This window comes from Marmota flaviventris, chromosome 5 (assembly GCF_047511675.1).
Source record: "Marmota flaviventris isolate mMarFla1 chromosome 5, mMarFla1.hap1, whole genome shotgun sequence".
NCBI lineage: Eukaryota > Metazoa > Chordata > Mammalia > Rodentia > Sciuridae > Marmota > Marmota flaviventris.
In genome coordinates, this window is record NC_092502.1 from 71,508,842 (window position 1) to 71,524,852 (window position 16,011).

Here is a 16,011-nt window from a genome sequence, read left to right on the forward strand (position 1 = left end):
TTTTTCTATGTCTTTACTTGTATTACCAGAATACATTTTCTTATTGAGGATGGCAGGTAAGAAATAGAGGGTTCTCTTGAGAAATATGTATCAGAATTATCTATGATATCTAAAACTATACAAACTCATCCTATCCAATCTCTAGGGGTAGAGTCAGGGCATGGGTAATTAAAAAAACAAAACTAGGGGCTGGGGTTGTGGCTCAGCGGCTTGCACATGTGAGACCCTGGGTTCGATCCTCAGCACCACATAAAAATATATGAATAAAATAAAGGTATTGTGTCCAACTACAACTAAAAAATAAATATTAAAAAAAAAAAAAATAAAAACAACTGGGTGTGGACATGCACACCTGTAATCCCAGCTACAGGGAGGCTGAGGCAAGAGGATCACAAATTGGAGACTCAATCTCAAAATTGAAGAATAGGGCTGGGCATGTGAATCAGTGGTAGAGGGCCTCTGGGTCAATCCCTACTACCCAGGATGGGGCAGGATGACACTTCAACTGACCCTAGCATGTCTTGAGTGCTGGGTCCCAGCATTAAAAAGAAAATTAAATACACCACCTGATACTTACTGAAATAATACTAAACTGTTTTACTCTGGAATGTCTATCAATGCCTATGGAGAAGTTAAGTTAGCTACTGATTACCAAAATCCCAATCAGGGGAGGAATGAAAAAGTAGATGAGAAGAGATACCAGAGTATCAAAATAAAAGACAACATTTATCAACATATGAGAGTTCTCTAAAGAGAAAAGTGGGACTGGGGATGGTGGTGCACACCTGTGATCCCAACAACTCAGGAGGCTGAGGCAGGAGTATCAGGGGTTCAAAGCCAACCTCTCAGCAACACAGTGTTCCCCTAATCAAGCTTGCCAGATCCTGTCTCTAAGTACCCCAGCAAAAAAAAGAGAAAAGTGGTGCCAGATTTTTCAGGATGGTCAGATAAGGGATCTCAGCTGAAATTCTGTACCCTAATATGTGTCCATTTGTTCTTGATTCCTGGATTTTTCTGACTTGCAGTGTAATACAGCAATCTGACTGGTGTAAGCCAGTGGTTTTAAAACTTGACTGCTCACTAGAATTGTCTGGAAGCTTTTGAAAAACAGGTTCCCAGGCTCTACCCTAATCCTCCTGAATCAGAATTTCCAGGGTGGAATACTGAAACATACATGCTCTCCAAGTAATACCAATGAAATATTAAGCCTGGTAGTAATCAGAAGCTAATTAAAATAGGAGTAGTGAAAAAAATCCACACATTTAATAAATGATAAGATAAACACATTTCAGTGATAGGCACAAATCAATCATATTATACAGGCTATAATAGCTATGAAAAAGTACACATTTGTATACAAAACTAACTTGTCTGTTGAATTCTTCTTCATTTTCCATCCACATATACTCTGCAAATGGATTGTCATCTTCATGAGAATGACCGTTAATAATCACATCTTCATTGATGATGCTTGGGCTAGTACTGCTGCGACTTGGATCTTTCATGGTTGGCGTTAGTTGTCGTTTTTAACCTTAAAAGTAGAACATACAATTAACTTAGTTATTCTTTCAATCTTAGCATCTATTATTACCAGGCATCATGGTTAGCTATTGTAGGTACATGATCTATTAAGAAACTGGAAAGATTCCTATTTTTTCCCCAAATGATCTTAATGATTAAAATATCTGAGATGCCTAGTGCTGTGGCACATGCCTGTAATCTTAGTGGCTTGGGAGGCCAGGACAGGAGGATGGTGAGTTCAAAGGCCAGCCTCAGTAACTTAGTAGGGCCATAAGCAACTAAGCGAGACCTTGTCTCAATAAATAAAAAGGGGGAGAAAAAAAGAAATAGCAGAAACTGGGTGCCATGGCACAAGCCTGTAATCACAGTGACTTGAGAGATTGAGGCAGGAGGACTGAAGGTTCAAGCCTAGCTATAGCAACTTAGTGAGACCCTGAATTAAAAAAAAAAAAAGGCAGGAGATATAACTCAGTGGCAAAACATCCCTGGGTTCAATACCCAATACCCAAAACAAACAAAAAAATCACCTGTAATCACAGCTACTTGGGAGGCTGAGGAATGACTGCAAGTTTGAGGCCAGTCTCAGCAACTTAGTGAAGGCCTAGGCCCTGTCTCAAATTAAATAAATAAAAAGGGACTCAGTGGTTAATCAATCCCTAGGTAAACAAAAGAAAAACCAAAGTATTAAATTACTTATATAAAATCTCCAAATCATCCAATTTATTTTTCAATATCCTCTGTTTATATTTCAAAAAAAGCACATCTGGAAGACTTAGTCTTAAAGTGATGAAAATCAAACATTTTTTTTTTTTTTCTTGATACCAGGGATTGAACTCAGAGGTACTAGACCACTGAGCCATATCCCCAGTCCTTTTCTCTAAAGAGACAGGGTCTGAGTTGTTTAGCACCTCGCTTTTTGCTGAGGCTGGCTTTGAACTCACGATCCTCTTGCATCAGCCTCCTGAGCTGCTGGGATTACAGGCGTGCCCCACTAAAACCAAATTAATTTTAAAACTCATTTCAACAAGATCAGAGATTGAAAGTAAAAACAAACCAATGCCTTAAGCCCTTAGTCCACTGTCATTAAGTTTCTTCAGAGTTCACTGCCTTATTTGCTTTTTTCCAGGTCTACACTGAATTCCTCTGTGTCTGGATTTCACTGAAATACAATTTTAAGCTTTTTAAAATTTTTTTTTGGCAGGAGGTGGATATTAAGGATTGATCCCAGGCTATTTTGTACCACTGAGCTACACTGCTGGCTCTTTCTACATTTTCTATTATTTCTAGAATGTGAAACATAATGCTTTAACTTTTAGCCTACAATATATCAATTAGGTTACATCATGTTATCAGCTATTGAAGAGATTCTAAAAAACCCAGACCTACTATTTGATACTACTTTCACTCAAATAAAAACATATTAATTAGGCAGTGGTGGGATAGGGTAGTGTGTGGCCTATGCCTGTAATTCCAGTGATTCAAAAGGCTGAGGCAGGGGTTTACCAAGTTTGAGGCCAGTCTGGACAACTTAGCAAAACTGTGTCTTGAGAAGGGTTGGGGAGATGCACTCTTAGGTTTAATTTCTAGTAGTGGGGGGAGTGGGTGGGAGAGGCAGATTCAGACTGAGAGTCATGTGCTAGAGTGTCAGTAGAGTATTGCTAGGCTTGGTGGCACATGCCTATAATCCTAGCAACTCAGGAAGCTGAGGCAGGAGGACCCCAAGTTTCAGGCCAGCCCCAGCAATTTATCAAGACCTTGTTTCAAAATAAAAATAAAAGCCAGCCTCAGCGAAAAGCAAGATGCTAAGTACTCAGTGAGACCCTGTTTCTAAATGAAATACAAAATAGGGCTGGGGATGTGGCTCAGAGGTTGAGTGTCCCCGAGTTCAATCCCCAGTACCAAACAAAGTTGAATGAAGGGGCTAGGGATATGGCTCAGTGACAGAGCACTTGCACAACATGGAGTTTGATTCCCAGCACCTTCCCCCCAAAAAATGTTTGGATGAAATAAACTATTTTGATGACAAGTTTGACTAAACAGCAATCAGTTCCTCTACAGAAAATTACTCATTCTTATAAGTCAGGTTACCAAATACTTATTTATGTTCATCTTCAAATGAATTACATTTTAGATTTTCCTCAATAGCTATTAGTAACAGTGATTGACCTTGCTTTGCAATTTACTTAATTACATCTCAACCAACCATTAAGTTTAGCTATATTCTCTATTGTATAGTAGCTCTTCATTTATCATTTCCCAACTTATATCCACTAAATCCTACCTTTCAAAAGACTACCATATCAATAAGTATTAGCATAAACCATCTTTTTTTTTTCTTTAACCAGGGATTGAACTACTCAGGGACACACTTATATATATTTTTTAATACACTTTTTAGTTGTAGATGGACATAATACCTTTTTTTAAAAAAATGTGGTGCTGAGGATCAAACCCAGAGCCTCACGTGTGCCAGGCAAGTGCTCTACCACTTAGCCCCTGCCCCAGCCCCTACATCTTTAATTATTAGAAAAAATAACAGAGAAAAATTAAGTTTAGGGCTGGCGATGTGGCTCAGTAATTAAGTGTCCCTGAGTTCAATCCCCGGTAACCCCCCCCCAATTAAGTTTAGCACCAAGTATAGAGTATTCAATATTGAGCTGGAACTAAAAAATTAAAAGTAGTAACTATATGTATTAAACATATACATGTAGAATAATCCTAACTTGCTTTTAAAAAATGTTCTACCACCAGGGGTTGTGGCGCACACCTGCAATCCCAGCAGCTCGGTAGGCTGAAAAAGGGAGGCTAGTTCAAAGCTAGCCTCAGCAATTTAACAAAGCGCTATAAGCAACTCATTAAGAAACTGTCTCTAAATAAAATACAAAATAGGGCTAGTGATGTGGCTCAGTAATAGAGTGCTCCTGAGTTCAATCTCTGGCATCCCTCCAAAAATGTTCTAACTTCCAGGTATGGTGGCACAGGTGTGTAATCACAGCTATTGGTGGTTGAGGGGCTGAAGCAGAAGAAGCACAGTTCCATGCCAGCTTTGGCAATTTAGCGAGACCCTGTCTCAAAGTGAAAAATGAAGGGCCTGGGGATACAGCTCAGGTGGTAAAATGCTTGCCTAGCATGCAAAGTCCTGGGTTCAATCTCTAGTACTACCAATAAATAAATAAAATAAAAAGAACCAGGGATATAATTCAGTGGTAGAATACCCTTGGATTTAATCCCCAGTACCAAAAAACAAACAAAAGGCTTCCACTGACTAAAGTTTACCTAAATAAACACAAAAGCAATCTCTCTTTTTTAAGCTTGTACTAACAAAAATCTGACTCAGCAAATTCCAGAGTCAACAGGGAACTCCCTCCTTTCTTCTCTGATGCTCACCAGTAGAAAATTAAAATATAAACAGTAAGTAGCAGAGACTAATTCCATGCACTTGAGGTCAGATTTTTGCCTATCATCACTTCATCAAACAACCTGTGATTTCAGTATACATCCCAGTGAAAGATAATAATTAATAATAATCTGTCAAGCAATGTCTGGAAAACAAATCAAAATTGAAGTCATCAAAAATGATCTAGAGGGCTGGGGATATAGCTCAGTTGGTAGAGTGCTTGCCTTGCATGTGTGAGGCACTGGGTTCAAAATTCTCAGCACCACATATAAGTACATAAATGAATAAAAATAAAGTAAGTACATAAATGAATAAAATAAAGGGCCACTGACAACTTAAAAAAAAAAAAAGTCCATTAAAAAAAAAATCCCAACAGCTTAGAAGACTGAGACAGGAGGATCTTGAGTTCAAAGTCAGCCTCAGAAATTTAGTAAGGCCCTAAGCAACTGAGACCAACCCTGTTTATAAATAAAATATAACAAAAGGCTGGGGAGGCTGTGGATATGGCTCAGTTGGTAGAGTACTTCCCTTGTTTGCACAAGGCCCTGGGTTTAATCCCCAGCACCACAGGGATATTAAAAAAAAAAAAAGCCCCCCCCCCATGTGGCTCAATGATTAAGTACCCCTGGGTTCAATCCCTCGTACCAAAACAAAGCAAAATCTAGAAACCAAGACACTTCCTATGGCTTCCACGTGGCATGTGATTACAATCCCAGTAACTCGGGAGGTTGAGGCAGGAGGATCACAAGTTTGAGGCCAGCCTGGGCAACTTAGCAAGACTCTATTTCAAAAATAAAAATAGCAGCAGGGGATGTGGTTCAGCAGTACATAGGGGTGGGGGGAAAAGTCTCATTGCTGGAGGCATTATGATCAAATTCATTTCAATAATGAAGAAACTTGGACTTAAGTGACCTGTTCTAGGTTACATATCTAGTGAACTACAGAGATAGCAGGTCAAGTCAAATCATGGCATCAGGTATTCAAGGCTTTTTTTTAATTATTTTTTTTAGTTGTAGATGGACCTTTATTTTTATTTGTTCGTTTATATGACGTGCTGAGACTCGAACTCAGTGCCTCACACATACTAGACAAACCCTCTACCACTGAGCTACAACCCCAGCCCTCAAGGCTGCCTTTATACATATCATTTTTAAACATATTTTTAGTTGTACATGGGCACAATACCTTTAATTTATTTGTCTTGTTTTAAATGTGGTGCTGATGGGCTGGGAATGTAGCTCAGTTGGTAGAGTGCCTGCCTCGCCTCGCATGCATAGGCCCTGGGTTCAATCCCCAGCATCGCCAAAAAAAAAAAAAAGATTAATTGTGGTGCTGAGGATTGACCCCCATGTCTCACACATGCCAGGCAAGTACTTTATGACTGGGCCACAACCCCAGCCCCTATACATATCATTTTTAAAAAATATTTTTTAGTTGTAGATAGGTATAATACTTTATTTTTATGTGATGCTGAGGATGAAACCCAGTGTGTCTCACATGCTAGGCAAGAGCTCTACCACTAAGCTACAACCTAGCCTCTATATATCATTTTGATTGAATTTGAATACTCATTAGAGTATTGAATTCAACTAGCCTGGAGCCAGGAATGGTTGTATGACTGCAATATCAGTATCTCAGGAGGTTGAGGGAGGAGGATCCCAAGTTTGAGACCAGTCTCAGCAACTCAAAGAGACCCTGTCTCAAAAAATAAAAAGGCCAAGCATAGTAGTCCAGGTCTGTAATCCCAGTGGTTCAAGAGGCCAAGACAAGAGGATTGTGAGTTCAAATCCATCCCCAGAAATTTAGCAAGGCGCTAAGCAACTCAGCAAGACCCTGTCTCTAAATAAAAATATTAGAAAAGGGCTGGGGAAACGGCTCAGTGGCTTGGCACCCCTGGGTTCCAGTCCTCAGTACAAAAAATAAAGTCTGCGGTGGCTGAGTTACAGCACTCACATATTTGTTGAAAACAAAAATAAGCCAGGAATCATCTCTAGTTCCATCCATTTTCCTGCAAAGGACATAATTTCTGTTTTCTTCATGACTGAATAAAACTCTACTGTGTACATTAAAATAAATAAATAAATGCAAGCCAGGAACGGTGGCACACATCTATAATTCTAGCACCTTAGGCAGGAAGACTGCAATTTAGTGGGATCCTAAACAATGCCTATAATACCAGTGGCTTAGGAGGCTGAGGCAGGAGGACTGCAAGTTCAAAGCCAGCCTCAGCAACTTAGTGGGGCCCTTAGCAACTTAGTGAGACCCCATCTCAAACTAAAAAAATAAAAAACAAAAGGTCTGGGGATGTGGCTCTGCAGTTCAGTGCCCTTGGATACAATCCCTGGTGCCTAAATAAATAAATGCAGCAGCACTATCATTTGGGGCAAGCAACAGACAAAGCAAATAAAATCTGGGGAAAAAAGCCAGTGAGGAAATAGTCTGAGCACAAGAGGTTTGGGAAACCTAAAATGCCATGGGCAAAAAAAATCTGAGAAAACCCTACGCTCCCACCTCTGACTGACTTTCAGGTTCTGCACATGTGGGAAGTGAAGGCTGAGGCAGAGTTCTATACTGTCCAAGTGCTGAAACTGCCTCAACACATTGAGCCCATTTGTGAAGACTTGCAGAGTTTTGTTTTTTGTTTTCAGGTATTTAAAGAAACCTCTTAAATCACTAAGCTGACTACTCTTCTAATGAAACAGAAACCTTGATGGTGATACACACAAAGAGAGTACAAAATTTGCAAAGCATTTCAGAAGGTCAGTAAACAGACAACTACAAAAAGTAAGTAAGTAATCCTGGGGAGGGTAGAATATAATTTCCAGAGTTACCTCATTATAATATTCAAAATGTCATTGTCAACAAAAATTATTAGATGTGCAATGAAACAAGAAAGTATGTGCCAGGTATGGTGGTGCCTAAAGCAAAGGCAGGAGGATCACAGGTTCAAGGCCAATCTCAGCAATTCAGTGAGATCCTCAGCAATTTATTCAAGACTGTGTCTCAAAACAACAGTAAGAACAAAGGGGCTAGGAATGTTACTCAAGGGTAAAGCACCCCTGGGTTACCAAAATACAAACAAACAAAAAAACCCAAAACCATTAAAACTATCAGAATATACATTTAAAACTTTACAATTTTCAGCATTAATCTCATGCAAATGACACTTTTTTTTTTACTTTATTCTTTTTTTTAATTTTTTTTTTTAAGTTGTAGTCGGACACAATACCTTTATTTTCTTTATTTTTATGTGGTGCTGAGGGTGGAACTCAGCACCTCACATGTGTTAGGTGAGCACTGCTCCACTGCTGAGCCACAACCCCAGCCAACTTTATTATTTTTTTCCCCCTACTTTATTTTTTTATGGTACTGGAGATCAAACCTAGGGCCTCCCAGATGTTAGGGAACTGCTCTGCCACTGAGCCACATAACAGCCCTTTTTATTTTGAGACAGGGTCTTGCTAAATTGCCTAGACTGGCCTCAATGTGGTAATCCTCCAGACTCAGCCTTCTGAAGTAGCTGGGATTACAGGCATGTGCCACAATGCTCAGCTCATTTTGAAGAATTTTAAAGCTATAGAAAAACTGAAACAGTATAATGAACACTTTTGCTATAGTTTTCTCTAATTTTTCCTTAACTTGTGGATAAATTGCACCCTTAGGGCCTTGCATCATGCTCTTTCATTCTCAAATATTTCAGTCCCATCACCTTACTGTTTTGATATGCATATTTTCTTCCACACTTTCTTTTGCAGTACTGGGGATTAAACCCAAGCCCCCAGCATGCTAGGCAAGTAAGTGCTCCACCACTGAGTCACACCCCTAGCTCCTTCTCAGACTTGCTTTAGAATCATTTTGCCAGAATAATCTACCATTTTCATTACATTTTGCAATTTAATCAGGATTGATATTTTAATATTATGTCTTCTGGTCAGAAAAGATGGTATGAATATTCTGATTTTAGTCTCTTAAAACACACATGGAGATTTCTTTTTCCAATTATGGTGGGCTAGATTATTTGCATCAGTCTTCCTACTGAAAAGTAAAAGTGATGAAAAATTTTTTTGTTGTTTTTGGTAATAGGGACTGAACCAGGGGTTCAGGAGTGCTAAGTGGAACTTTCAATCAATGAAAGCACTGAGGGCTTTTGTTTATTAGACTTCTGTGGGTTGCTTCCTTGGCTGTCTCATGGGGCAAGATGCACAAAATTCAAATTTGAAAATCTAACAGCAGGAGATTCTCCTTATCTACTCTAAACTGGAACCTCAAAGGGTAGGGCAGTCTCAAGGTAAAGATGAACCCAAAGAAATTCATACTGCCTACCAAGTTGCCTTGGCTCTAGCAAATCAAGAAAAAAAAGTCCAAAATGTTCTAAACCATGAAGTGAGTATAAGGTGGTCTTGAACTGGTAGTGTCCTGGTGCCTGATAAAACCAAATATAAAGGACCAAGCATGATGGCACTTGCCTGTAACCTCAGCAACCCTTTAACCCTCTTCAGAAGGCAGGAGGGTTAAAGTTTAAAGCCAGCCTCAGCAATTTAGCAAGGCCCTAGGCAACTTAGCAAGATACTGTCTCAAAATAAAATATGAAAAGGGCTGGAGACTGGGTTCAGCAATAGGATGCTTCTAAGTTAAATACAAGAGAGAGAGAGAGGAGAGAGAGAGAAAGAAAGAGAGAGAGAGAAAGAGAGAGAGAGAGAGAAAGAAAGAGAGAGAGAGAGAGAGAGAGAGAGGGAGAGGGGGAGGGGGAGAGGGTTAGGGGTATAACTCAGTGGTTGAACACCTCTGGGCTCAATCCCCATTACTGAAAACAAAACAACCCTATCTTTGTTTTACTTAATAAAATGTATATCTATAAATTTTCCCTATAAGTTTTTTGTTGTTTTTCCTTTGTTACTGGGGATTGAACCCAGGGGCACTTTACCACGGAGCCACATCCCCAGCTCTTTTTGAGACAGGGTGTTGCTAAATTGGTCTTGAACTTGTGACCCTCCTGCCTCAGCCTCCAAAATTGCTGATATTACAGGTATGCACCATCACACCCAACTCTTTTGGTTATCATCTAATGCAACAATTTCTTCCCTTTTTTTTTGGGGGGGGGGGCGTGTACTGGGGACTGAACTCAGGGGCACTGAGCCACATCCCTAGCCCTATTTTGTATTTAAAGGACAGGGCCTCACTGAGTTGCTTAGTGCCTTGCTTTTTGCTGAGACTGGCTTTGAACTTGATATCCTCCTGCCTCTGCCTCCTGAGCCTCTAGGATCACAGGCATGTGCCACTGTGCCTGGCTGATTACAGTTTCTCATCTTATGGTATAAAATGCAACCATAAAAACCTTCACATTTTGGAATTTATTATAATTTTATTTGCATAAAATTATGATTACATGATTACTTTTTGCAAAACGTTCCTTGTGCCTAAAGAGAAGCATACCTATAATCTCAACAAGTCAGGAGGCTGAGGCAGGAAGATGGGCAACTTAGTGAGATCATGCTAAAATAAAAAATTTTAAAAAGGTCTGGTGGTATATCTTAGTGGCAAAGCACCCCAGTACCCCCCCCCAAAAAAAGAGGGAAGAATGAATGATTTCTAAGACACAAATGTAATATGTACATATTAAGTTAATCATTTTCACTTGATCTGTGAAATTTTTAAAGTACCTTATTCAGATCCTCCCCTATAATAGTATTATTTGACCCAGTGTACAAATCTTCACTAAATTGTTTAGACTGGGCCTTGAACTTGCAATCCGCCTGCTTCAGCCTCCTAAGTCACTGGGATTATAGGCATACACCACTGTGCCTAAAGTGTTTGTTTATTCATTTTTTGTGGTACAGGAAACTGAACCCAGGGGCATTCTACCACTGAGCCACATCCTAAACTAATTTCATTTTGAGACAGAGTCTTGCTAAGTTGCCCATGCTAGCCTGTATCTTACGATCCTCCTGCCTTAGCCTCTCAAGTATAGGACCACAGGCAAGTGCCACCTTGCCCAGCTGAATTTAATTTAAATGGAGCATTTCTTCAAAAGGTTACCTGCAGACATATATTTCTAAGCCACTGCCATGTCCAAATATGCCTATATATTTGAATACAAATTTTAGCTTGATGAATTCTTCAACTTCTGTCCTTTAGGTCAATAATCAGCCTTTTTATATTATTCCAAGTTTCACTGCTGCAGAAAACCAGTTTTCTTTCCTTTGTAAATATCTTAAACAGAATTTAAACTTCTTTTTTTTTTGGGGGGGGGGGGTTGTACTAGGGATTGAACCCAACAGCACTGTACCACTAAGCTACATGCCTAGCCCTTTTTTAAAATTTTAAGATGGTATATCACTAAGTTTCTGAGGCTAGCCTCAAACTTGAAATCTTACTGCCCAAGCCTCCTGACTCACTGAGATCATAGGCATGTGCTACCATGCCTGGTGACAGCTAAGATGTTTTAACACTTAAAGAACAATTTTATCTCTATTAATGTTTCCTGAAAGCCAGCAAAACCTTTCAATTTACAAACTCAAGTCTTTACTAAATTACTTCTTCGGCTGTTTTTTCCCTACAAAAGTGGCTTTATTGACATACTGGTTTCCAGGAGTGTCCTTTTATTCACTATAAAATTTCAAAACATAGCTTCAGCTCTTAAGAATTCGGGGGGGGGTGGGCGCAGGGGCGGATATAGCTCAGTTGGTACAGTGCTTGCCTCAAATGCACAAGGGTTCAATCCCCAGCACAGACCCTTCCCCCCCAAAAAAACTCATTTGGGGCTGGGGATGTGGCTCAAGCAGTAGCGCGCTCACCTGGCATGCGCGGGGCACTGGGTTCAATCCTCAACACCACATAAAAATTTAAAAAATAAAGATATTGTGTCCACCTAAAACTAAAAAATAAATATTAAAAAAATGTAATCCTGGGCTGGGGATGTGGCTCAAGCAGTAACACGCTCGCCTGGCATTCGTGCGGCCCGGGTTCAATCCTTAGCACCACATACAAACAAAGATGTTGTGTCCGCCGAAAAAACTAAAAAATAAATATTAAAAAATTCTCTCTCTCTCTCTTTAAAAAAACAAATGTAATCCTATCTACTAGGGACGCTGAGGCAGGATGATCACATGGTCAAGGTTAGCCTGGGCAATTCAGGTGAGATCCTGTCTCTAAAAATAAAAAAGGCTATGGGTGTACTCACTAGTAAAATGCCCCAGGGTACCATCCCCAGTACCCCCCACCAAAAAAAAAAAAATTCTCCTTAAAATTTGAATAGAGTTCCCTTCTGATTCTTTCATTAATTTGCCTTTATAGGCATCATGTTATTCTCTAGGACTCTACTTTGAACTATTGTGACTTTTTTAGTTACACACACATTTTTTTTTGTGGGGGGGGATCAGGGATTGAATCCTGGGGTGCATAACCATGGAGATCCTCCTGCCTCAACCTCCCAAGTCACTGGGATTGTAGGCATGCACCACCGTGCTCAGTTTTTTGTTTTAATTTTGGGCAGTGTAAAATAACAGTTTAAAAAAAAAACAACTATGGGTGCTGAGACCAGGCTGCCTTATTAGCTTTTATGACTATGGATGGGCAAGCTATTTAATCAGATTTCCTAATCTGAAAAATGAGCAATAATAAAAGTACTAAGGTAGAGCACCTGGCACATAACAAGTAGTACTGTCTATCTTGGTATTTATTAAACATTTGTAGAAGTTAAAAGTTATAGAGCAAGGTGCAGGTAAAAGTCATAGGTATTAAATCCGTAGGAATGAAAAAATATCATAGACAAATCCTAGTCAGGCCTGGCATGATGACACAGATTTGTAACCCCAGCTACTTGAGAGGCTTAGGCAGGAAGATGTCAGGTTCAAGGTCAGTCTGGGCAACTTTGTGAGACACTATCTCAAAATAAAAATTTGAAAAAAGGGGTGGGGATGTAGTTCAGTGGTAGAGTACTTGTGTAGCACATGCAAAGGCCTTGAGTAGAATCCCCAATACTGCAGGGGGAAAAAAAAATCTTAAAGGCTATAACCCTAATTTCCACTGTAATATAACAAAAGGAGATTACGTGAAATGGCTCACCACTCCCACTGTCATTATTATTATTAGAAGCTCAAGCACATCACAAACACTATCCTAACTTATACAAACATATAAAAAATAAGCAGGGGGGGGGGGTCTAGGGATATAGCTCAGTTGTTAGAATGCATGCCTCCCAAACACAAGGCACTGGGTTCAATGCACAGCATCTCTCTCTCTCTCTCTCTCACACACACACACACACATACACACACACACAGCAGGAATTAAAACTCTCCAAACCTGTGCCACTCAATATAGCAGCCTAACTATGTATAGCTCTCTAAATGAATTAAAATTCAGCTGTTTAGCTGCAAGAGCCACATTTCAAGTGCTCAATAGCCATGAGTATGTAGTTAATAACTACTTTACTGAACAGAACTGTTGTAAACAACAAGGAAATTACAAAAAAAAAAAAAAGTTATCAGAACTGAACTTTTAGGCTGTATCAAATACAAAGTACTAATGCACCCATGAAATGGGTGGTCACAAAGGAAATGTCTTAAGACAATCCTAATCTTGAACCAGAGTGAGAAGAACCAGATCCAAAGCCTAAGCCTAACCTATGCCACTAGCCACCTACAAGATCTGCCATGTTAATAAATCACGTGCAGTTCAGTATAACAGTTAGGAGCACACACTATTCAGACTATGTGGTTTTAAAATCTAGCTCTTACTATCTGTGTGACACTGGGCAATACTTCACATCTCTTATTTGTTAGCTTTATTTTACAGTAGTGTCTATGACCTAGAGAAATTGAGAATTAGTTAATATTTGTAAAAGCACTTAAAACAAGGCCTGACATTACTAAGTGCATGTATTTGCTAAATACAATACCTCTCAGTCTTCTATTTCCCCAGTTTCAAAATGGGCAATATAAAATTTGCTCTACTTATTTCACAGCTTTTCATGACAGTAAATATGAAAAGTTTATAAATTACTAAGAGTCATAAAGGGATACATGGACCTGAATAAGACTTATTGAAGGAAAAATCAGCAAAAAAATGTCCCAAAGTGGGTGGAAATTACCTACTTCAATTTGAGTTCTCAAATAGCAACATGACCAGCCTTTTACTGTAATATAACATTTAATCTATTTAACTATTAATCTCCATTCCCCCCCCCATATCCTTGAGAAACATAAACAGAGTATAATTTTCGGGAAAGTCACCTATCTTTATTTGTGAGAAAAAAGAAATTTGTTCAAAGTCACAACTAACAAATTACAGACTGATTTGGCCCAAATATTCTTTCACAAAACAGAAACAGACCTCAAAAGAGCAAATAGTGGGAGTCACATTAAAAATTCTTTGCCACCCTTTCTTTACCTGTTTACAAACATAACCTATAGTCGAAATTTCAAATGTCATTTAATGAAAATGAGTACCTGATTAGGTGCTCAAATGAAATTTGTGAAAAACAATGCCACCAGGGTACAAGAAAAGATTAGCTATCACACTCAAAACAGGAATTTGTCTTTTGTTGAAATAAAAGTCAACGTCTATCAGCTATGTAGACCTTCTCCTAAGGCAAATTGGAAGCCAAATTCTCTCTACTTTGAGATTTCCCTGAGGAATGGGGCTGTAAAATCAGGAAAAGCAAAACAAAAGGAAGCAGGGCACCTTTTAGGAGTCATAAAAAAAAAAAAAAATCACTGCTGGCTACAGCAATAAATGTTTTCAAAACATTAACTACACCACAACTTCCCCACATCCCACTTTTTGGTTTTGGTGAGGGAGGAGAGCAAGTACATATTATTTAAAGGTAAGAGGAACAGAATCAAAGAATGTGAACCAGTTGGGCTCTTAAATTTATTAATCTCAAAGCCCTCCTAGAATAAGAATTCCCAGTACCCTCAAAGATTATCCGATCTGGAGCATGCAACAAAATAAAACTAGGAGGCAGGGATGGTTAAGAAATGGGAGAAGAAATCAGAAAGGTAGAAGCCCGCCTAAGGTTGCAGAGTGCCTCTAGCCCGCCAGCCCGCGGGTCTCTCCGCCCCTCTCCAACCCTAGTCTCAGCAGGAGCACGCACGCGCAGCGAGTAGGGGCTGCGCGTGCGACGCGCAGGCGTAAAGTGGGTAGAAACAATGAGCTTTGTTGCCGAGGCGGTAGAGGGGGGCAGGGGAGAGGGTAAAACGGGTTGGGGGGAGGGACTGGGGGTTGAGGAACGGGAGAAAGTGCTATCCCGGCAACCCCCGCGCGCCACCGAGGACCCGGATAGAAAGCTTCGAGATCCAAATCATAAATGACAATGGGAAAAAAAGCGACGGCCATTTCTCAAAAAAGAAAGAAATGAAGTCGGCCCAATCTAATCCCTCAGACTAGGTGGACATAAAGCAGGGAACAACGAAGGCCATACAGGACTTGGTGGCCAACAACCCGGAGGACCCTTTAGGCCCCTCAGCAGTCGCCGAGGTGGACCGCCAGAGGCGACGCACCCTTCTTGGCTGCTCCGCCCGAAGGGACCCCTCACCCAGTGCACGGCAGCGGGGACGGCAGCCAACGAATCCTGTCGGCCTCCGCGGATCTCCACAAGCAGCGCCGCTCCCCCGCTCGACGTGCGCTTCGCCCGCCGCCTCCCTTCTCCAGTCCAAACAAACACCCCAGCCCGGAAGTGACTTCACTTCCGCCGCTGGCGGCCCCGCCCTCTCGTTCTGTCAGCGTTGCCCTCCTTAGGCCACTAGAGAGCGCACCGGAGAACGCGCGCCTGCAAAGATCTCTTGGTCTCCTGAGCCACTCTCGTGTGCGTGTGCAACGGCGAGGGACCGCAGGATTTTACGAATAGTCCTGTCGCATTCTCTCTGGGAGGCAGGACTGGGGAGAAGCCACTGTCCCATACCTGCCCAACCTTCGAGAATGGATACAGAGAGTGGAGGAGCTGGGGACTAAGATACACAGATGTGGATTCTACAGACCTCAAACACATACGAAGAACATCTAGATAACCCAGCAAACACACCCACCCAGACACACACACTGAAAGTAATACACAGTGTCACAATGAGTGACATATACCGACGTCACATCGA

The 16,011-nt window shown here is 40.5% G+C and overlaps 1 protein-coding gene across 3 annotated transcripts in view; it reads right to left on the bottom strand.

Moving 5' to 3' along the window:
- The window catches only part of Paip2 (poly(A) binding protein interacting protein 2), a 20,035-nt gene extending 4,445 nt beyond the window's left edge, over positions 1–15,590 (bottom strand). Inside the window, exons 1-2 of one of the 3 annotated variants that reach the window (XM_027927615.2) lie at positions 15,456–15,590; positions 1,368–1,531 (exon numbers count right to left, since the gene is read on the bottom strand). In XM_027927615.2, coding sequence (XP_027783416.1) covers positions 1,368–1,505 — 138 coding nt within the window. In that variant the 5' untranslated portion in view covers positions 1,506–1,531; positions 15,456–15,590. Of the gene's footprint in view, positions 1–1,367; positions 1,532–2,048; positions 2,136–15,420 lie in introns of those variants that run through there. The other 2 variants (XM_027927616.2, XM_071612317.1) reach the window with 2 other exon arrangements.
- Between the last annotated feature and the right edge of the window lie 421 nt (positions 15,591–16,011).